The 23,135-nt window shown below is 33.4% G+C and overlaps 2 protein-coding genes across 2 annotated transcripts; one reads left to right on the top strand and one right to left on the bottom strand.

Annotated features, from left to right (window-relative positions):
* Window positions 1-2,714: 2,714 nt before the first annotated feature.
* Window positions 2,715-7,805, bottom strand: LOC115706253 (COBRA-like protein 7). The gene is made up of 2 exons (XM_061105839.1): window positions 6,881-7,805; window positions 2,715-4,141 (listed from the first exon to the last, which is right to left on the bottom strand). The coding sequence occupies exons 1-2, from the start codon at window positions 7,467-7,469 to the stop codon at window positions 2,715-2,717; spliced, it is 2,016 nt and encodes a 671-aa protein (XP_060961822.1). The 5' UTR covers window positions 7,470-7,805.
* Window positions 7,806-17,490: 9,685 nt separating this feature from the next.
* Window positions 17,491-22,772, top strand: LOC115704043 (cellulose synthase-like protein D5). The gene is made up of 3 exons (XM_030631283.2): window positions 17,491-19,073; window positions 19,178-19,982; window positions 20,713-22,772. Exons 1-3 carry the CDS (start codon window positions 18,124-18,126, stop codon window positions 22,483-22,485), a joined length of 3,528 nt encoding a protein of 1,175 aa, XP_030487143.1. The 5' UTR covers window positions 17,491-18,123; the 3' UTR covers window positions 22,486-22,772.
* The last annotated feature ends 363 nt before the right edge of the window (window positions 22,773-23,135 follow it).

Here is a 23,135-nt window from a genome sequence, read left to right as displayed (position 1 = left end):
AACGATCTCTAGGCAATGGAATAAAAGGTTTGATGGATTTATGCTAAAGCTGGGGTTTTCTAGGAGTTACTATGATCACTGTTTGTACTACAAAGGTACTGATATTAATAAAGTCATATATCTACTTCTGTATGTAGATGATATGCTTATAATCAGTAAAGAAAGGGCAAGAGTAAACACAATGAAGGGCCTACTCAATACTGAGTTTGAAATGAAAGACCTAGGGGAAGCTACCAAGATTTTGGGAATCTCTATTAAGAGAAACAGAGCAGAAGGGACACTTATTCTAAATCAGGAAGACTACATACACAAGATAATTGAGAAATTCTCAATGAAGGGATCTAAAATTGCTAGCCAACCTATAACTACACAGTTCACACTATCTAAGAAGCAATGCCCTGAGAGCAAAGCTGAGAAGGAGGAAATGAGTAAAATTCCCTATGCTAATGCTATTGGATCTGTTATGTACTTAATGGTAAGTACCAGACCTGACCTTGCTTATGCTATTAGTGTACTTAGCAGATTCATGACAAATCCTGGTAAGACACACTGGCTTGCTATGAAATGGTTACTAAGGTACCTAATTGGGACAACTAAATTGGGACTCAAGTACAGAAAGCAACAAGGAAGCACAGCAATAGAATGCTTCAGTGATGCAGACTATGCTGGAGATAGAGACAGTAGAAAATCTACATCAGCCTATATATTACTACTAGGGGGGAATTGTGTAAGTTGGAAAGTCCAATTACAACCTGTTGTGGCATTATCCACAACTGAATCAGAGTATATTGCAACTACTGAGGCCATTAAAGAAAGCATATGGGTTAAAGGAGTCCTAGAAGAGCTAAGATTACTAGACACAAAACCTGTAATCTACTCTGATAGCCAGAGTTGTGTACACCTATGCAGAAACCCTATGTTCCATGACAGAACCAAGCACATAGAAATAAAGTACCACTTCATCAGAGATAAAGTGACACAGGGACACATAAATATTGACAAAGTACCTACAGAAGAGAACCCTGCAGACATGGGGACTAAAGTGATCACCCTATCTAAGTTTAAACATTGTTTAAACTTAATAGGGTTGGATCAAGGATAATGTGATCCTTTGGATCACAGAGCTATGACCCTTAAATTTGACTCGACCACTATAATATCAGCTCAGTGAAGGATTAGGTGGAAATTGTTAAAAAATTAATCCTCCACTTACACTGATATTAAGACCAGATACAACCAGATACAAAAGGACAGAAAAGGAAATCCCTAAGTTGGCCTTCGGCCTCTAATTCCCTAACTGAAATTAGTTAGAATGGATTAGGAAAATCCATACCTAACTAATATCGATAACTAACGTAATTAAACACATGCCGAAATTAAAAGACAAACCCTAGATCTATAAATATACCTCAAGCAAAATAACCAGATCAGGTTGGTTGAGGGTGTTCTTCAAGATCCAGAACTTTGAAGCTTGAAGAACCAGAGATCGAAGCTCGTACATGCAAAGAAAACAACAGAGGGGTTAGATCTAGAGAGAGAGAGGGATTAAACACAGCATAAACACATAAACACTTGTATTAAACTTAAGATTACCAGTCAAAATTTACCTGTGACTTGGAATCTTCATGATTGTACTTCAGATCGACTTGATATAGTGGAATCGAGCTCTCATATTTGAGGAGCAGCTCAAACGGAGACGTAGCCAATTTATTGGTGAACTTCGGGAAAATCTGGTGTTTTCTAAACTTAGATCTTTCTGTTTTTTTTGTGTGTGTATGGGTATAAAGATCAGATCATTATAGATCTGATCTTTCTGCTGGGTTTGTGTTTGGGATTTCTGGGTTTCTAGGGTTTGGATTCGAGTTTCTCTTTGAGAAACTCTCTGCTAGGGTTTCTAGCATTTCAGAGAGAAAGGAAGGAAATGAGAAGGTTCTCGATCCATTCCTAGGTTTTGTTCAAAGACAAAACGGGGTCGTTTTGGGGTTAACTTTGAAAAGTCAAAGTGAACAGTTAAAGGTCGAAATTGACCTTGGTATTTGATTCGTTTGTTTGTTGGTGTAGGGGGTAAGATAGTAAATTCCTATCTTAAAAATTCCTACAAATCTGATTTGGTTTCTCTCTTTTCTTGCAGAAAACCACTTGACTATCTCTCTTTCTTTTTTCTCTCTCTCTCTAACAATTTTGGAGCTTGTCTCACTAACTTGAAGAGAACTTCTTGCTCTGATATGATCAATGAGATTAGATTCATTTATATTCTTTTGTTGAAGTCAGGTGAGGAAAATTAGGTGGCAGCAGAGTCTCTTAAGTTAGTTATGTCATATAGGATTTGTTTAGTTATAACTGAAGTGTCTTTAGTTGTGTCTCGAGTGATCAAGTGTGCAGGGTTTCATGATAAGGTGTTCTTGCTTGTGATGGGGTTCAATCCAACAATTACCTTTATGCTGTTTAGTTTCAAACTTTAATTATTAAAAAGAAATATTTTTTTATTACCTCTGCATAAGCTTTAGATATCATTGTATCCCAAACAATTTAGACATAAACAAATTTAGGTGTATTATTTATCTTTTGGGTAAATATATAAAATGAAACTAAATAATAATTATTGAAAAGAGGAATGATTTAGTTTACATAGAATTATAAAATTACATTAATCCAAATTCAAAGGCAAGAAAAAAAAAAATCAATCAATATTATTACACCAAACAAAATTAAAACTACAATAACAAATAAGTCATAACAAACACAAGGCTAAAAAAGATGCTCTTCATCACAACCATACCTTTCCTTTGATTATCGTTTGTGGGAAAAGTTGTCGGAAGTACACATTCCTCGCCGTTAAACAAAACCCTTGTCGGAAACCCAAGTACGCCACCCAAATCCAAATCTGGAGTCTTCTTCTTGCTGAACATAATAACCGACTGTTGTTTACCAGCCACCTTCAAATCTTTCTTTGGATTGGCACCATTGTCAGCTCCATGAAGATAATTCAGTCCCTTTAAAGCTTTCATGAAGATAATATTGTCGTTTGAGCCTGGAACGAAGGTTGCATTGAAGGAGTAAGCCTTTTCAAACCCAGGTCCAGATTCCCCCAACTCCACCGCTGCAAACCAATCCACATGCTCTGTTTCATCCCAGTTTAGCAGAGTCATTCTCGCCGTCCAGCCACCCTTGAAATCCGAATCCAAATGCCAGTTTATGTTGATCCCACAATTGTCGACGCAGGGTAATAATTCCGGGACATCCAAGCCTTTGATCTTAGCCCATTCCAAGGCTTCTTCGGTTCGATTCTCCGATGGCAGAAGCAGAGTTTTGGGCCGAAGAAGTAAAGATGGCTCAGTTGGGTTACAAGTCTTTGTGGGGTTTCGATTACAACCACAAGCGCAAGTTCTACAAGGGACAACTGAATCATTGGAGAAAGCTGAGAAGGAAACACAACATTTTGGGTTTACTTCTCTAATCTTTTTGATACTACAAACAACTTGCCATGTAGCAATAGATGTCGATTCCGTTGGTAAACCAGATGGTTCAGGGAATCGAGTTGGGCTCACTTTAATCGGCGAACCGCATTGGAATTCGGGTCCCCAAGTGCCATTGATCTTCCAATTCTGAGGTGGGTTGAGCTGAGTTCGGTTCAAGTCCGGTGGCATTTTGTAGACTTGCATTTGAAAAGCAGAAATGGATTTGGTTGAATCCATTAGCGGTGAGAGAATCGTTCCATTCCGGCAACAGAAGGGAATCATTCCGAGTGTTGAATCGTTTGCTCTTGTTGGTGGGAGATCGATGATAGTGGGTCTTCTGTTGCAGCTCAAGACAGTAGAAAAATCCATATCTTTGTAGTACTGACCTTGTGGTCCGAATATACAGTCTCTTGAGTCGATAAGTATGGGATAAGCTCCTTTCATGGAGTAAATGAACTCGCCCTTTGTCCATTCCCAACTCAGTTTCCAATTCTCTAAACGACTGAGTGGGTTGTGGTTTGAGATTGTGACTTGTGCCAAATAATTTGTGTCGTATGAACCAATTACGTCGTATGTAATAACAACATCACCCTTTTCACCATTAGTTTGAATTTCCTCTTCAAAATTAGTATCTTTCTCTTTTATTGGATCTCTGGTGCAACATAAATGCATCTCATTGTTCCCTACGTACACAATTATTAATATAAAATCTTAATTTTGATTTCAAAATTATATATCATAATAATTTCTAAAAACAATTATATAATAATAAACACATTTATTTATATAGGAAGTAGTTATTATTATATTGTAAAATATAGTTTAATTTTTATTACACATATTTCCTCTACTTATTTTGTTTTTTTATTTTTTATTTATTAAAATAAAATAAAAAATTTCCTCCCTCATATCTCTTTGCCTTTTTTCAATGATTTCTTTTTCTTGGTTGATTTTTTTTCTCATTCTTTTTCGAATGTCATTGTTGGCTGGAATCAAGATATCCTGTTAAAAAGTGGTGTCCCATACTCTGTTAGTTGATGTGTAAAATTTTGTTTGGTTTAACACAATATGAGACACCAATTTTTAATAAGCGATCTTGATTCGGTTGGCTGACATTTCTTTTTCTCTTTTTCATCTTTCTTCTTTTTCAATTCTCTATCTTTCTCTATTTTTTTTTTCACGCTAATATTTTTTATATATAAAGTTATGGGTGCACTCTTAATGGGTATTACCCATGAATGAGTAAAATTAGAAAAAAATTGAATTTTTTTTTTTTTTTGATGCTTAATTTTTCTATCTAATTAGAAAAATCTCTCACTTTTACATTATATGGGCTGAGATTGTTCCATCGGTTGAAAAAAAAAAAATTTAAAAAGTTTAGCAAAAAAAAAAAGATAAGTAAAAGTTGAGTTTTACTTAAATATTGTAATTTTTCTCTAATTCTGTCAGTACATACTATGTTATTATTTTAAACATAGAACATATAAGGCTCAGATTCTAGATCATTGGTCTAGATAAAAATATGTAGTGTTAATTACTTCTAAATATTCTTTTAATAAATTTAAAACGGAATCTGTACAGACAGAATTGGAGAAAAATTACAATTTTATAAATATTAAGTACTTATACCGCCGCTAAAAATAAATATTAAATTTATACAACTTACAAATATAAAACTTTAGGTACTTATAAATTATTTACCTTTACATTTATATATACTTTAATTTTTATCATGTAATGTAAAGAAATAATATCATTTATTTGAAATTAAAAGAGAGAAAACCACTCTCCCTTATCGAAAGTAATAAATTGAATTACGTTGTAAAAATTGCATTTTGTTTTTTTAAACCATCAAAATATTCTAAATGAAAAAAAAAAAATTAAGATCTTTCATTTCCAAATCTATAGCTATATCAAAGGTTGTCTTTTTTCTCAAGTTAGGCTCGCCGGTTTTTTTTGAGTTTAGGTGCGGCTTGTTCGGGATTGTATTTTGTTATTGCCATTTGATTTTTACTACTACGATTAGTCTTATTTCTGTGACATGATTTTAAGTATTTTAGTCTTGTTTGTGTGACATGATTTTGATTGTTTTAGTCTTGTCTATGTGACATGATTTTGTTTTATTTTATTTCGTTGTTAATTCTTCTTTGTTCTTCAATGGCTCGCCATCAAATCGTTGTTAGTAGTTAGAAATAACAAGCTTTTTGCGATTGAAAGGGTTGTTAGTAATACAGTTACGTACCTTACACAATATTATCTACGGTTGTATCTTTTGAGCGGTGGATTAAACAGAATATAAGTGTTCTTAAGATTAATGTGATGCTACAATTTTTTTCATCTGATTTTATTTTAATTTTTTTGTCAAACGATCTGGAAATCAGGCGACTGGTTATTTGGTTCGTTTTTCTAATTCTAATTTTATTCGTGTCTCCAACGAGAAAGATATCCCGATTGGATTGCAAGCTATTATTTTAGCTATTTGCTATTAATAAAATTCGATGATTTATTCAAAAAAGAAGAGAAAACCAACTTGTGTATTTTATATGAGCATTGCTATTAGGCACCTATATTGATGTGGTGTGTTGTAAGTGATTAGCGGTTTGTCATATTATTGATTAAATTAAAATATATGTGGAATTAAATATTAAACTGCACCAATAAAAATATATCATCTCTTGTAATGTTTGACACCTTAAGGTGTCCTTTAACATTTCTCATTTTCAATAGTGTTAGCTTGGAAAATTATGCAATACTCATCAAAATATTTTTCTTTATTGTTGTATAAGAAATAGAGAAACATGTTCAATAAAAATTTATACCGTTATTGTTATAATTGAATATTAATTTTCACATATTTTTTATTTTAATTTAATAATTATTATATAAATAATTGCAAATTATTATTCACAAAGACTAATAACTATTAAAAATGCTTTAACAAATAAAGCATTTAAAAATAATCACTAAAATAAGGTTTAAAAAAGCTTCTACTAGCTAAGGCATTAAGAAATTCTAAGCCGGCGACCTTTATATTTACTTATTACAAAATGAAGTTAAGTTGTACGGCTTATTCTAATGTTAATTAACTTATGCATAAATTTCTAATAAGTTCTTTATTTTAATTTTAAATTATTTTATAACAAACAAATACATTCCTAGTAAATATTCAAATGCTAATTTGTTTTAGAGATTCAAATGTTACTGGCTATTGTCTATACTGAATAAAAATCTCTATATTATGTATGTCTCATCGAATGATTGGTTTATATATTTTGTATATAATTAAATCCATGCAGATGTCGGTAATGCTAAATGGGTTCTCGAAAGATTGGAGATTTTTTCTATTCCTTCTGATTATGTAATGTTTGTTTCAGTATTGTAAGAAAAAAAAAATATCCATGCACGTGTATAGACATATATACCTTGGGTAGTGGGAGTCGGACAGAAATAACCGTGATTGGCAAGGGAGATATTGAGTGGCATGGGAACATCAGGGGTCCCAACTCCAAATTGGGTACCAACCAATTGGATCACAACACCTGTCTGTTTACCATCACCGGCAGTGTCAACAGCTGACTTGAGGTCCTTCAATACTGAGCCACCAAGAACGACGCCGTTTCCAACTTGAGCAGGGAAGAGTACTGATGATGATGAAGCTTGTGATATTATTACAGAGTCAGAAGCAGAGACCAGAACTTCGCGGTGCTGAAAACCCAAGAACACCTTCCATGATTTGAGCTCATCAAGGCCGTTGTTTAGCAGCGTCAACGTGGATTCGAACCTGTACGGCTGGTCTATTATTTGGTCCACTACTGTTGGTGGGATGGGACGGCCTCCAGTGTAGGCGTACGATAAGAAAACACCATTGCACTTACTAGAAGATGGTGTTTGCTGGGGTTGGGCTTGGGACAACAACGTTGGCGATGCACACCATATTATTAATATTATTTTGAACAAATAGAATAAGATACTATAATTAGTGCTGTTATTATTAGGATTGTGATTACCCATTATTATTCATACATAATTCAGACACATGCCTTATACTTATATATGTATAAATCCACTATAATATAATTAATAAATTAATGCAATTCGTTTAAGCTGGTGTGCCGGCGGAGCACTAGTTTGAGAAGGTGGCCATTTGTTAGACAAAATACAAGTAGCAGGAACAAGTCAATATCTTATAAACGACAATGCGTACAGGTGGGTCAGAGAAATAAAACTCTCCCTGTGTGTCTCCCATTGGATCGGGCAACAAAGATTCAGGCCCATACCTATTGAAGTGTCATGGGCCACAATTCATATAGGCCCATACCTATTGAAATTTACATGATATAATGACTTTTGCTACAGGTAGTATTTTTTGGGAAACTTACAAAAATACTATTTTTTCCCCAAGTTTTACAATAATACTGCCACACGGCAATAATTTCTTTTTTACTGTCCAAGGCCTTTTTTTTTTTTCTTTCATACTGTCCATACCTAAAATATTTACTTTTATACTGTTAACAGTAATAAAGCACAAACGGCACCTCCTTCGTAGTTGGGGACGGACAAATCAACACCAGGATCATAGAAACACCAGGAAAAAACCATAAAATCTGGCAAAGAGAAAAAAATTACTAAATCAACAACAATCCTATTAAAAAACATAAGAAAACACTACTAAAACAACACAAAAAACTACAGTATATATAAAAAAAAAAACAAGCATAAAAAAACTTTGGAATGATAGTATTTCGATCGGGTGTACTTAGATTCCCATCCTATAAAAAAACACTACTAAAACAACACAAAAAAAAAAAAAATTAAGAACATAAACAACAAGCATAAAAAAATATTAAAACTAAAATAATGAAATGACACAGCTCGACAACCCTTTTCCTAATTATGTCTTCGAACAGATCAGTTGATTGAGCAATCTTTACTTGGTATTTACTCTTTCCCTAAGAGTTAACAAAATAAAACCAAAACAACAACAAGACATGGAGTCAAACAAACAGAAAACTATAAAATAAGACTAACAAAAAAAACATGCAAGAAAAAAAATAAGAAATATAATCAACTTGAAAAAACTCTTAAAACAACACAAGATCAATAGAAAAAAACCTTATCAGATTTGGGAGACTTTTGAACTTTCTTTCGGCTGTTTGCAACAAACAGAAAACTATAAAATAAGACTAACAAAAAAAAACATGCAAGAAAAAAAAAATAGGAAATATAATCAACTTGAAAAAACTCTTAAAACAACACAAGAACAATAGAAAAAAACCTTATCAGATTTGGGAGACTTTTGAACTTTCTTTCGGTTGTTTGCATCTTTTATATGTATGCTTGTCTATCTTCACTGATCTAAAGAAAAACTAATGTCAAATTAAGTTTTTCTTTTAAACCCCTTATATACAGATGGAGAAAAGGTTGAGATAGAAAAATATTTGTGAACATGTTTACTACAGCAAAAGGACAGTCAAGAAGAAAAAAAAAAAGAAACGTATAGAGAGAGAGAAGGAAAAGAAGAGAGGAAGTGAAAGAGTTTAGGAGGTGGATTTTGCTAGTGAAGCACTAAACGAGATCTTATGCCTTATAGTAATAGAGACACAAGGATAAAGGAGAGAGAGAAACATATATTTTTTACAGGCAAAGAGTAAATATGAAGGGAGTTTTATGAAAAAGAAAATTAAAATTAAAAAATAAATAAATAAATAAAGTTGATTAGAGGGTTGCTTTAGTGAGTAGTGTGTTGTCACATCTCACGTCCAAATCAATCACTCTAATAAAACAAAAAAAAATTAAATTTTGATGTGGGGAGACACAACTACTCATTATTTCCTATTTTATTATTATTATTATAAAATGATGAAAACATAAATATAACAACAATGCATAATACATATTTTATATAAGACTACGAAGAACAAATCTTTAGAAGAATAGTATAAACATGTCAAAGTAAGAATGAAAGACATTGTAAAAATAATTGACACAGTAGAGAAAAAAAAACAGTAAAAAGTTATATACTCCGTGCGACAGTATAAATGAAAAAAAAAAAATGAAAAAGGCAGTAATGGGTGTAAATTTCCCTATTTTTTTCATTTTCACTGTGTATAATGTTTGGGTTTTATACGGCAATATACTGCCTTTCTCGTATATTTTTTTTTTTGTAGCTTACATGTGTTTTTACAAGATTTTGCCACATCAATAATTAAAATAATTCTTTTTTTTAAAAAAAAATATGATTGGACGTTGGATGTCACTTTTTGTGACATTTTTTTTCTGTTTTAAATGTATTTAAAAATTATTATTTATTATTTTTAAATTTTAAATAATTATTACATAAATCCCACTCCCGAATGTCCTAGTGTTCATCTTCTTCTTCTATTTTTTTTTTCTTTTTTCAGGCAGTTATTGTATTGTGGCTAATATCTTTTTTTTTTTTCAAATTTGTTCAGTTATTATGTTTTATCTTAAATTTCCCTCTACATTTCCCTCCCATTTTTGTTGGTATTCTTCTATAAATATTATTTTTTTCTCATTAACAATAGTTGTTACCCGATCATCTTCCTCCCCTGTAGCTAAAAAGCCCCCAAAACAACCCTAGAAAAATGAAACTCGAGCATCAATGGGCAAGAAGAGTTTGAAAGATAATCCTCCTAGCCCTACTTTCCCAGTTCTCGCTAAAAGAAAACTAGGTGTTGGTACTTCGAAGAACACTAGATCAAAACGCCCTCGACCTGTTGTGGAGAACTCCGACTTTGATTTTGAGTTGGAGCAAGAGTTTGTAAAGTCTCCCAAATCTGATAAGGTATTTTTCTATTGATCTTGTGTTGTTTTAGGATTTTTTGCATGTTGATCATATTTTTCATTTGTCTGTATATTTTTTTTTCTTCTTTTTGCATGTTCTTTTTTGTCGGTTCTCCTATTTTATGGTTTTCTATTTGTTTGAATGTGTGTCTTGTTGTTGCTTTAGTTTTGTTTTGTTAAACTTTAGGGAAAGGGTAAATCTCTAGTGAAGATTGTTCAATCAACTTATCTGTTTGAGGACATAATTGGGAAAAGGGTTGTAGAGGTGTGTAATTTCATTATTTTAGTTCTAATGTTTTTTATGCTTGTTTTTGTTATTTTTTATTTTTTTAGTGTTGTTTTAATTTTGTTTTAGTGGTGTTTTCTTTTGTTTTTTTCATAGGATTGAGAATCCAAGTACACCCGATCGGAATACTACCGTTCCAGAGTTATAACCTCTGGTTATTACTCTGTTATTGAAGATATTAAAAAAATTCATACTGAAACCCAATTAAAAATGTTTTCAAAAACTGTGTTTGGTCATTTTCTTCGAATGCTAGACTATAGTATTCATTACCGACTGATTCATGGTTTGTTGTTAAGGGAGGTTCAACAACCAAATGAGTTGGAATTTGGTTTTGTTTGCAAGGAAAATATCTTAAGTTTAGTGTTGAGGAGTTTTCTTTAATTACTAGGTTGGATTGTCATATTGATTCTGACATTTTTTCAGTTCAAACAAGATGATAATATACATGTAAAACACTGTTTAAAGGGCTACAAAAAAATTACCAGGAGTGCTATCCAAATTGCTTTTATTGCTGACAATCTTAAGGATAATGATGATCTTGCAGTCAAGTTGGTTGTGTTATATTTTGTTCAGTATTACTTGTTGGGTGGTTCCTCTGGGAAAGTTGTTTCAATTGAGAAAATAGATGTTGTTGATAGTGGTCGTTACAATGAATATGGTTGGGGTAAGGAGTGTTTGATATGACAATTCAATCTTTGAAGGGTAAGATTGATTCTGGTCTTAGGAAGGTTATGCAGAAAGAAGAAGAGTGTGGGTACTATAGGTTATTAGGTTTTCCATTGCAATTATAGTTTTTTAAGTGTTGTCCATACGAACTGTCATTGTATTCAAATATTGGCATTTCAAGGCTTCTAATTTGGCCTAAATTGCCAAAGCCAAAGGCTCCTCAGATGAAGATGGATAACATGAACAATCTCGTATTTAATCGGTCATTGAAAGAGATACTTGTTTGGTTTTTTAAACTTTTTTTTTATTGTTGTTTTACAGTTGTTTTTTCTATATTTGTATTTTATTATTTGTTTTCATTTTTATTGATTCACTTTCTGATGTTTGTCTATAATTTGTTGTTTCTTTTTTGTTGCAATTGAAACTTAGAAATATCTCTCCAACATCTGATGAGAGAGTAAGTTTGAATCTTGATGACTACTTCTCTGGTGACACTACTCCAGACTTTAGTAAATTTAAAGTTAAATGTGTCTCCAAGTCTTTTGGTCAAGCTGATTTTATGGGTGCATCTTTATCGAATGCTCATGAGCATGTCACCCGTCTTGAGTATGAGGAATTGAAAAGAAAAATATGTCTGTTGTTCTTAGTCAGCAGCATATTCTTATAAATTCTTTTGCTGAAATGATCAAGAAGCTGGACATTCTTATTGAGGTGATGTTTATGTTTTTTTTTGGTGGTTTTTTTTTTTATATTATTTTAATAGTTTTTTACTATTTTTTTTTAAGTTAGTTATGAATTATAATTTTGGTTTTTTTTGTTTTCATTTCTCCCATGCTGCTCATACTCAAACTAGAACTCAGTCTGATGATGCTCTCCGCACTTCTAAAAATGATGATGATGAAGAGTCTATTTTAGAGGAAGATAATGATGCTCAAGATGAGGATGACAAAGGAGATGATATTGTTGATGATGATTATGGGGATGGTAGTGATAATGATGATGATCTCGATAATGCTGGAGTTGGTATTGGGCAAGGTGAGACTGGAATTGGAGATGTGAGGAATGATGATGCTGTTGTTGTTGTTGAAGGTGTTTCAAAGGATGATGATACTGGCAAAATGAGTTCTACTTACAAAGATGCCACCATTGATGATGCCAAGAAGTCTAAAAATTTGGAAACTATTGCAGATGTTAACCAGGTTTCTTTTATTTTTTTTATTTTCCACTTTTTTGTTTTTTGTTGTATGATAGGTTTTTGTGTTGTTTTAATATTTTTCCACTATTATTTTTGATGTCAGTCTCAACAAGCAGACCCTATTGTTGATGATGACAAAGTTAATGTTGTTGCAACTATTGCATCTGCTGTTGACGCTGTAGAAAAAAATAGTATGTTTTTTTTCTTTAGTCTCTTTTTGTTTGTTTTTGTTTTGTTGTGGTGTTGTTTTATTAGTGTTTTGCCTTGATTTTTTAAAATTAAAAAATTCATGTTTTATTTTTTGCAGATGGTTTCCTCAAATCATGTTGTTGTTGGTTCTGGCTCTGAAGAGGTTTCTGAAAAGAATAATCTTGAAATGGTTGTTTTTCAAGAGACTCATTTATTAAGTCCTCAGAAGAAGGATGAGAAGAAAAGAGCAGTCTTGAAGTCTCCATTCATGGAGCTTACTTTTGGTGATTCCAAATCATGTTCTACTTCTGTTTCACCTGATGAGTCTCTTTTTAAAGTGGTTAAGTATGTTGGTGGTTTGTGCCCCTTGGATGACAAGATTGGTGAGCCTGTTATCACTAATTGGAGTCTGAGTTTAAAATTTGGCTTAGTAAAGGGCTTAGAAAGCAAAAATCAATGTAAAGGTGTTTTTAATGTAATCTTTGTGTTTTTTTTTTTTTTTTTTTTTTTGTGTTCATTTGCTTTTTATTTTGTTATGTGATGTATTTTTTTGTCATCTTTTTAGCACAACAACTAATGTGTATTGTAAGGGTAATGATAAAATATCTCCGTGTGGTGAATCCTCACCCTCAAAACAAGTTGTTACAACACTAACAATGTTCAAGAAACACAAATCAAAACTAAAACCAATCACAAAACTAAAACTTGAACTTAATTGAAATAAGACAAAGAAAACTTAACTCAATAATGGATGAATGATGGATCTTTATTGAATAGGAATAGTCAGTAGTACACAATAGATTGAGCCCAAGATTACAACTCAACACAGTAAGTAATTACAAAGAAATGCCTCACATTGAGGGAAATTACTTCAAGAGTGATACTCCCTTTTTACATCCCTCCACACACCCTCACTATGATCTTGGACTCTCTCTCTCTAAACTGAATCTAAAGTATGAGCATTGGAGATTAGAGATCAGAACTCTCCCCTCAGATCTCACTTTTAGAATAGACGAACCCCTATATATAGTTGTTGGTGGGTCTCCTTTAAGTTGGTATTAAAGCCAACTGTCATAAATTGCAGCAGCTTTCTTCAAATTCATCTGATAAGAAAATAGATGGACATACTGACTTGAGAGGTTAAGTGAGTTTAATCCCAACACTCTGCCATTTCGTTTTAGTGTTGAGGAAGTCAGCAGCAAGATGTAGTTCCACAACCTTAGCTATCCTAATTGCTTCCTTTTCTCTTCTGTAAGTTTTTTTATCTATTATTTTGTTGTTGTTTGTATTGTGATCATCATCTTCATCTTCACCATCAAGAGAAGTAGCAACACGGACCTCGCCTTGATTCTCGACTTCTTAGATTTTTTCGTCCCCAACAATCATTTCAACATCCACCCTAGGATATTTAGCATGTTCTACACCAGCAATTGCAAAGAGTCGTGCAAAGTGTGGATCCTCAATCGAATCCCTCCTATAAGTTTTCATAATATGTAATTAATGACAAATTTCTCAAATACTAATTAATTTAGATGATAAACTACTTAAATTTGGTAATAAATATTTAATTACACACTAATTAATCGTAAAACAACATTTATTCACATTAGCACAATTATTACATACCTAAATGAAATCATGTAGTTAATAAACAATTTTTTTTTAATTTTAATTTATACTAAATAACATATAAATTTTTAATATATGTTTTCAATAAAAATATAAAATAAAATAAATAAATAAAATTTATTGATCAAATTAACAAAAATAGAAAAAATAAATTAATAATACAAAATAAATGAAAATTATATGAAAAAATTGTCTTCAACCTCCAGCATTAAGACCTGGATCCCTGGTTTGCGGGTCACGCGGACCTGACAACAAAACCCGGACATAAATACCATTTTCAACAACCAAAATACATATTTTTAATTTTAAAATAATCTAAATGCAATAATTAAGAGATCCATGCAGATTTCATACATCGAAAACACGTGAAAATCAGGCTTTAATTTCACAAAACATCTACGGATCTGAACGTGTATTTCCAAAAAAAAAAATCAAGTTTTCATAGTTTTTCAAATCTTTTCTTGCACGATTTCAATATATACCATAACATGAATGTGATAAAGTTTAAATTATTCAAAATAAACACCAAAAATTGAAAACTAAAAGTTTTATATTTTATGATCGAAAACGTAAAAAATGTATGCATACATACTCCTATATATGATTATATAACTTGAAAATATGATAAACATATATAATAGAGCATTCTAATCAATTATTTACTATGAAATTATGGATTAAATGAGTATTATATATAAATATATTTTAGAAATAATTTATATGTATAAGTGACTATGAATATCAATGTGTGTGTATATATATGTAAAAATAATTGTTGTTTTAGTGCATAAAAAATAGTAGTATTAAGTTTATATAACAATTCTAACAACAATACATACTAAAACAATTAAAATCTAATTTTTTTACTAATCTTCCATGAATAGCTAAAAATACAAATTATATATATATATATATGCATATACACTGAAAAACTTAAAATAAACAAGACAAATATTTGATACCAACTGTTATATTATATATATATAATACAAAACATATATGATCGTATATAAAAATGAGAAATATCTCTAGTCATTGATTTTTTGAGTTTCAATCCCATACGAGCTTTGGATCTACAAAAGAAAATGAAACTAGTTTGTGTGGGTAATCAGACTTCTAAGCTCTCTTCACTCTATTTAGATAGAATTTACTGTTTTCAAAAAATTAGTGAGGAGTTTGGGGACCGAGACCCCATATTTATAAATGAGACACTCTATTATTATTTTTGCCACATTAATTGTTTGAATATTTTGACAATTAATTCGAAAAATAAATTAATTAGTAAATTATAATTAGAATATTTATTCCTATCTTATTTTGATTGTAATAATATACAGACAACAAAACAAAATCAATTTAAACAATTTTATATTAATACTAGAAATATTTTAACATTAAATAATTTTTTTTTAATATGTGTCACTTTGCAGATGAGGAGGAACAAGAGCCCTCATGATCATCAGTACAATAGAAAAATTACTCATAAATCATAATCCTTTTAGAGTACTTTTGCTTTGACGAAATACCAAGCTGAATGCTTTAATAGAAATGGAGCACAAACTTGGCCATCATACTTTGGAGTCGAGCTTTGAAATACCAACCTCAATGATTCAACACTGTGTCAGTATAGATAGTGATAAGGAAAACTCTCTAATAGAGTTAGTACATGTACAATCTCATCAGAAAATATTCATAATTAAGATTGTATATGAATGATTACATAAGGAACCAACATTTGGATTTTAACATGTTTTTGTCTCCACAATGTTGAGGGAATGATCAGCAGCCTTATGCAACTGCTACCTCATTATTGGAAATGAAATGTATGGTGCATATGACTATATACTGATTAATCATCATGCTTTTACAAGTACTGCTTATCAAAACAAATAATGTATATGTGAAACTGAAATTCAGCAGACCTACAAAATATTTTTCCCTCTATAAAATCATTATTATTCTACCTTTAAGTTTTGGGATACAACGAGTCATGCACATATAATGAGAAAATTTTCAAATTATGATGAGTATGCTCACTTTCAATGGAGAAAGCAAAAGTTTTCATGGAAGGGCTACTTGGTTAACTATTTAGATAGCACTATTAAACTTAGGAGGCGTTTAGTTGGGAGGAATGAAAATATAGGAATAGGAATGGGAAGGGGAATGGGAATAGGAATGGAATGGAATAAAATTTAAAATGCATAAAAAAATTGATAAAAAAATAATTAAATTTTTTTTCTTGTTACATTGGAATGGTGATTCCTTTCTTTTTAAAATGGAATAGCCATTCCACCAAAATGGTGGAAAGAGCATTCCATTGGAATGCCATTCCAATACTTTAAAATGCAACCAAACAAAGGAATGGAATGAAAATTGTTTCCTTTCCATTCCATTCCATTTCATTACTTCCAACCAAACGCCACCTTAATGAAATCAAAAGTAGAGTATTTGACGACTAAATCATCTTAATTATCGTGTCAATTGCATTTAATTTTTTAAATTAAAATTTTAATAGCAGAATTCTTTAAATTTCTGAACTGTTATTAAATTTAAGGTATTAGCTATTTTTCACAGTTAATTGCCAATATAGACTGTTTATGTGTATACTCTTGTATATGTGACACCTTTATATTAGTACACCTAGCATTATTATTTAAAAATTATACAAAATATTTCAAAATTTATAATATTTTTATTTTTTTAAAATATTTTATTTTTATTTTTATAATTCTATTTAATTTTGAAATAATAATATTAGGTGTACTAAGTGTACAATAGTGTACATATAAATAGTTCATGCCGACAGTTAACTAGGTGACACTTTAAATTTGCTAACAATTCAGTACTTTGAAAAGTTTTATCGCTAAAATTTGAACTTGAGAATTTAAGTGCAAGTGAAATAATAATGGAGAGGATTTAGCCGCAAAAAACATTGCAAATTGCAAAAAGAGTGTGATTTTTACAACCCCTTTGCCTCTGTTATTTTTGAAAGATGTATGAAAAATAAATAAAGTTCTGTTTTTCTTATTGAGTTGTTATTTCACTCATTTTAACTTGAAACCATGTCCCTAATAAACATCATTTGTTACCTCGGGATGAAAGAATTTAGTCATTCACTAATCACATACACCTACCCATTAAAAATAAATGCTTTTGATTAAAATAAGCCCTTTATAAATCCGACGAGTTGTCCCCTAAAAAAATTAATTTATTTGTATCATTAGAAAAGGAATAATAATTATAATATAGAAAAAGGAAAGAAAAGCTGAAAATTTGAAGCTTTTTATGCTTAACGTCAAAATAGAAGTTATTTGCATGAAGTTACTACAAAAATCAGATACTTTGTAGTAGAAAAAAGAAAAAGTAAAAAATAAAAAATATAAAGAGGGAGTAGACAGCAAAAGTGCTCAACGGCTTTACTTATTAGTATTAAAGAGAAGTGTTTTGTTTAGTTTATTCGACCGTTGAAATTTCTAAAGTATCCTTTAATTAACTTCTTTGACTTTCGTCTCTTACTCTCTAAGTGGGCCCCACCTGCTTTATCTTTTCACTAAACTACACACCGTTTTAGTTGAATCTCATCCCTTAGATCTTCTCAAATACACGGCCCAGATCACTTGACCGTTGTGATTCAATCCTTTCTCTTCTCTTTACAGTTTACAAACACCCAAGAGCTCAAAAAATTCAAATACTCGACCGTTGCCGAATATGCTACCTTAATTCTTCTACTTCTTTCGTTTTCTATCTATGGATTCCAAATCTGAACCCCATTATCGTTCTCTCTACTCAATCTAGTGATCACTATATTTTCTTGAGTAAGCTCATTGTATAAAGATATATTTCTGGGAAAGTTTCTATTTTTGGGTGGGAATTAGTAATTTTTTTTTGTTTTGAAAATGGCGAAAACAGTTACATCTCCGTCTTCTTCTCCGGTGACGATCACGGTATCTTCGGGAGGAAAAGGAGGAGGGAGTAGAAACATGGGTCTAACGAGCCCCGTGTCCCGAGCTTCGATATCGAACAACCCAAATTCTCCTCTGAGCGGCAGAGCAAACCGGCGGTCCTCCACCGGCGGTGTAAAATATAGTTCGATGACGAAAGATGATACGACGACGGAAGAGATTAATTCCGAATACGTTAGCTACACAGTTCATATCCCTCCAACACCAGATCACCAGCCCATGTCAGCTTCTCAGACTAGTTTGACCGAAGAGGGACGCAAGTCAACGATGCTTCCGGAGAGGAGTTACATCTCGGGCACCATCTTCACCGGAGGATTCAATTCGGTGACTCGTGGGCATGTAATTGAGTCTATCTCAATGGAGTGTCCACCGCCTGGGAAAATTGGGTTGGTTTGTGGAATGAAAGGTTGTGATGAGACAGCCATTAAAGGTAAAAGTGCTCCATGTGAGTGTGGATTTAAGATTTGCAGAGACTGCTATTTGGATTGTTTTGGGACTGGAAGAGCGCGTTGTCCTGGTTGTAAAGAGCCTTATAAAGATGCGAGTGATGACGATGACAATAGTGGTGATGGAGATGAGACTTGCTCAGAAGCAGAGGATCAAACTATGCCATTGCCTTCCATGGCTGATGTTAAGCTTGACAAAAGGCTTTCGCTTGTGAAATCGTTTAAGGCCCAGAACCATCCCCCGGATTTCGATCACACCCGGTGGCTTTTCGAGACCAAAGGAACTTACGGGTATGGAAATGCTGTGTGGCCAAAAGATGGTTATGGCACTGGTTCAGGGACTAATGGCTTCGAACATCCTCCAGATTTTGGTGAGAGGACTAGGAGACCATTGACTAGGAAAGTTGGAATTTCTGCAGCTATTCTGAGTCCTTATAGGTAACAACATTTGTCTTCAAACTTGCTTGCTTTTAATCTAATGGTCTTGCTAGTAATTTCATGCATTATGTGTAAATATGAACACTTGCTTGTTATTTTTGCAGATTACTAATTGTTATACGTCTTGTGGCGCTTGGATTTTTCCTGACATGGAGAATTAGACATCCCAATCATGATGCAATGTGGTTATGGGGATTGTCAACGACTTGTGAACTCTGGTTTGCATTTTCATGGCTTCTTGATCAGCTGCCTAAGCTCTGTCCAGTAAACAGAGTAACTGACCTCTCTGTACTAAAAGAGCGGTTTGAGTCACCAAACCTGCGAAATCCGAAAGGAAGATCAGACCTTCCGGGCATTGATGTTTTCGTTTCCACTGCAGACCCAGAGAAAGAACCTCCTCTTGTCACTGCAAACACCATTCTTTCAATCCTGGCCGTTGATTATCCGGTGGAAAAGCTTGCCTGCTACTTATCTGATGATGGTGGTGCTTTACTCACATTTGAAGCCCTTGCCGAGACAGCTAGCTTTGCTAGAATCTGGGTTCCCTTTTGCCGCAAGCATAAAATTGAGCCAAGGAATCCAGAGGCCTATTTTGGGCAGAAGCGTGATTTTCTTAAGAACAAAGTACGCCTTGATTTTGTTAGGGAAAGGAGAAGAGTGAAGAGAGAGTATGATGAGTTTAAAGTGAGGATCAACTCATTACCGGAGTCCATAAGGAGAAGATCTGATGCGTACAATGCCCATGAAGAGCTACGTGCAAAGAAGAAACAGATGGAAATGGGAGGCAATCCTTCTGACCCCCTGAAGATTGTAAAGGGTACTTGGATGTCTGATGGGTCTCATTGGCCTGGAACATGGGCTTCAGCTGAGGAAGAACACTCGAGAGGTGACCATGCTGGTATAATCCAGGTAATGCACTCCCTAATTATGTTTACATGAATGTCTATTAAGTGATTGGACAAATTGCGACTCAGGTCAGCCTAAAGCAGTTATGTGTCGATAAAGTTTAATGCAATTTTATTTCTTTTTCAACTGGAGAGATGGGAATGGGAATGTCAAACTTAAATTATGTTTCCAAGTGGGTCTCACTTTTTAAACTAAAATTGTGGTAATATTAATCCCCATTAATACTTGGGTTTGACCTTTCTTCCAACTCTACTCTCACCAATTCAGACTCACATTACAAACACCCATTGGGTGGCGTTTGATCAGAATGAATGAAAACATAACTAGAATAGGAATAACAATAAAACTGAACAAAGGAATGTGGAATAAAAGTTGTTTCATTTTCATTCTATTCTATTTCATTACTCAAACCAAAAGCCACCTAAGAGAGCTAGTTGCAGGGTTTCTTGGGAAACTAGAGGATATCAGGATACCAAGTGTTTCTCTCTGTTGTCTTGCTGTAACGTCTTGCTATTGCTTGTTGGATTGACTAGGAAGAAATGATCTTCTTCTTGCTATTATGTTCGTTATTTTATTTTGTTATTAGATTTAGAGCTTGTTGGATTAACTAGGAAGATGATCTTCTTCTTGCTATTACTTTTGATTGTTTAGTTTGTTCTGAGATTTAGAGCTTGTTTGTTATTCCTTGCGCAATCTCAGCATTAGAACTGACAACTTTGGAATCTTGTTTCAGGCCATGTTAGCTCCACCCAATTCAGAACCTGTTTATGGAGCAGAAGCAGATAATGAGAACTTGATTGACACAACAGAAGTAGATATCAGATTACCAATGCTGGTTTATGTGTCTAGAGAGAAGAGGCCGGGTTATGATCATAATAAGAAAGCTGGTGCCATGAATGCTCTTGTCCGAACCAGTGCAATCATGTCTAATGGTCCATTCATCCTCAACCTCGACTGTGATCACTATATTTACAACTCTTTGGCCCTAAGGGAAGGAATGTGTTTCATGCTTGATAGGGGAGGTGATAGAATCTGTTATGTTCAGTTCCCACAAAGATTTGAGGGAATTGATCCGAATGATCGGTATGCAAATCACAACACAGTGTTCTTTGATGTTAGTATGCGAGCACTAGATGGTTTACAAGGCCCGGTATATGTTGGAACTGGCTGCATTTTCAGAAGAACTGCTCTTTACGGGTTTAGTCCTCCTCGAGCCACAGAACACCATGGATGGTTTGGAAGGAAGAAAATCAAGATGCTTTTAAGAAAACCAAAGATAACAAAGAAGAATGAAGATGAAGTAGCTTTACCAATCCATCCTAGTGATGAAGATGAGGATGGTGATATTGAATCCTTGTTGTTTCCCAAAAGGTTTGGGAACTCTACCACTCTTGTTGCTTCAATCCCAGTTGCTGAATACCAAGGGAGATTGCTTCAAGATGTTCAAGGCAAAGGTAACCAAGGAAGACCAGCCGGTGCTCTTTCTGTTCCGCGTGAGCCATTAGATGCTGCAACTGTTGCTGAGGCAATAAGTGTTATCTCATGCTTTTACGAGGATAAAACCGAGTGGGGCAAAAGGGTTGGCTGGATTTATGGCTCTGTGACAGAAGATGTTGTCACTGGTTACCGTATGCACAACAGAGGGTGGAGATCAGTGTACTGTGTCACTAAAAGAGATGCCTTTAGAGGGACAGCTCCAATCAATCTGACTGATAGGCTCCACCAAGTGTTGAGATGGGCAACTGGTTCTGTTGAGATTTTCTTCTCAAGAAACAACGCTTTGTTTGCCAGTCCCAGAATGAAATTCTTGCAAAGAGTGGCCTATTTCAACGTGGGGATGTACCCTTTTACGTCTATATTCCTCATAGTCTATTGCTTCTTACCAGCGGTTTCTCTCTTCACAGGGGAGTTCATAGTTAAATCTCTCGACATAACTTTCCTAGTGTTCTTGCTTGCTATCACCATCACCTTGTGCCTGCTAGCACTCTTGGAGATCAAATGGTCTAAAATCACACTCCACCACTGGTGGCGAAACGAACAGTTTTGGCTCATAGGTGGAACAAGTGCACATCCTTCTGCAGTGTTGCAAGGACTACTGAAAGTCATTGCAGGAGTTGATATCTCCTTCACATTGACATCAAAGTCAGGCGCAACCGAGGATGGAGATGATGAATTCGCAGACCTATATGCAGTCAAATGGAGCTTTCTAATGATTCCTCCACTCATAATTATAATGGTGAATATGATTGCAATAGCAGTAGGAATGGCAAGGACTATGTACAGTCCATTCCCGCAGTGGAGCAAACTTATTGGAGGAGTGTTCTTCAGTTTCTGGGTTCTGTGTCATCTCTATCCTTTTGCAAAAGGGTTGATGGGAAGAAGAGGAAAAGTTCCAACCATTGTGTTTGTGTGGTCTGGATTACTCTCCATTATCATCTCTTTGCTTTGGGTTTACATAAGCCCTCCTTCTGGAAGACAAGACCACATGAGGTTCCAATTCCCATGATTGATTGATGACCACCACATGAGGTGGTTCCTTCTTTGATTGATTGTTGACCACGATTATGTTATGTATTAGCTAATACTGATCATATTTTGCTCTTTCCGTTAAGTCAAATGAAGTTTTTCTCTCAACTTCATTGTTCTATGTAAGCAGTTAGTGATTAGTTAGATGGTTTTTGTTTCATGTTGTTATTGTTGTCATTGTACTTAGCTTGAGATGCTGTTATTCACCTATTCTTTTGGTATATAACGATATGTTCCTATTGAAAGAATTATTTTTATTACTCTCAATTCAGTTTCAATAGAAATATGAGGAAGGGAATATGACCATAATAAATCATACTGCATTTTAAAAATGGTCGATCTGGTCCCATAAAAAGAAAGAAAGAGATATTGCCTAAAACACAATGACAAACCAGAAATCAGTAGAATTAAATGCATGGGGTGTTATATTTACACCCCATAAAATTATAATTACACCCCAAAAATATCATTACATATTTAACTTTGTGTAAAATTACCAAAATAGATATTTTTAATAAAAATTGTTTTTACTTTTAATAAGTGCACCCCACCACAAACAATAACTGAATGTTGAAATCTTCAAAAAAAAAAATATATTCAAATTAGAAAAGTTTAAACCCTAAAATCATT

The sequence above is a fragment of the Cannabis sativa genome, chromosome X (genome assembly GCF_029168945.1).
Source record: "Cannabis sativa cultivar Pink pepper isolate KNU-18-1 chromosome X, ASM2916894v1, whole genome shotgun sequence".
Taxonomy (NCBI): Eukaryota; Viridiplantae; Streptophyta; class Magnoliopsida; order Rosales; family Cannabaceae; genus Cannabis; species Cannabis sativa.
This window is presented reverse-complemented; position numbering and strand designations above follow the sequence as displayed.

Bases quoted from the DNA above. Each gene is read 5' to 3' on its own strand.
- LOC115704043 (XM_030631283.2), top strand. From the start codon at position 18,124: ATGGCGAAAACAGTTACATCTCCGTCTTCTTCTCCGGTGACGATCACG. The intron at 19,074-19,177 runs GTAACAACATTT...TTATTTTTGCAG, and splicing joins GCTATTCTGAGTCCTTATAG to ATTACTAATTGTTATACGTC. The intron at 19,983-20,712 runs GTAATGCACTCC...ATCTTGTTTCAG, and splicing joins ACCATGCTGGTATAATCCAG to GCCATGTTAGCTCCACCCAA.
- LOC115706253 (XM_061105839.1), bottom strand. From the start codon at position 7,469: ATGGGTAATCACAATCCTAATAATAACAGCACTAATTATAGTATCTTA. The intron at 4,142-6,880 runs GTATATATGTCT...TTGTGTACGTAG, and splicing joins TCCGACTCCCACTACCCAAG to GGAACAATGAGATGCATTTA.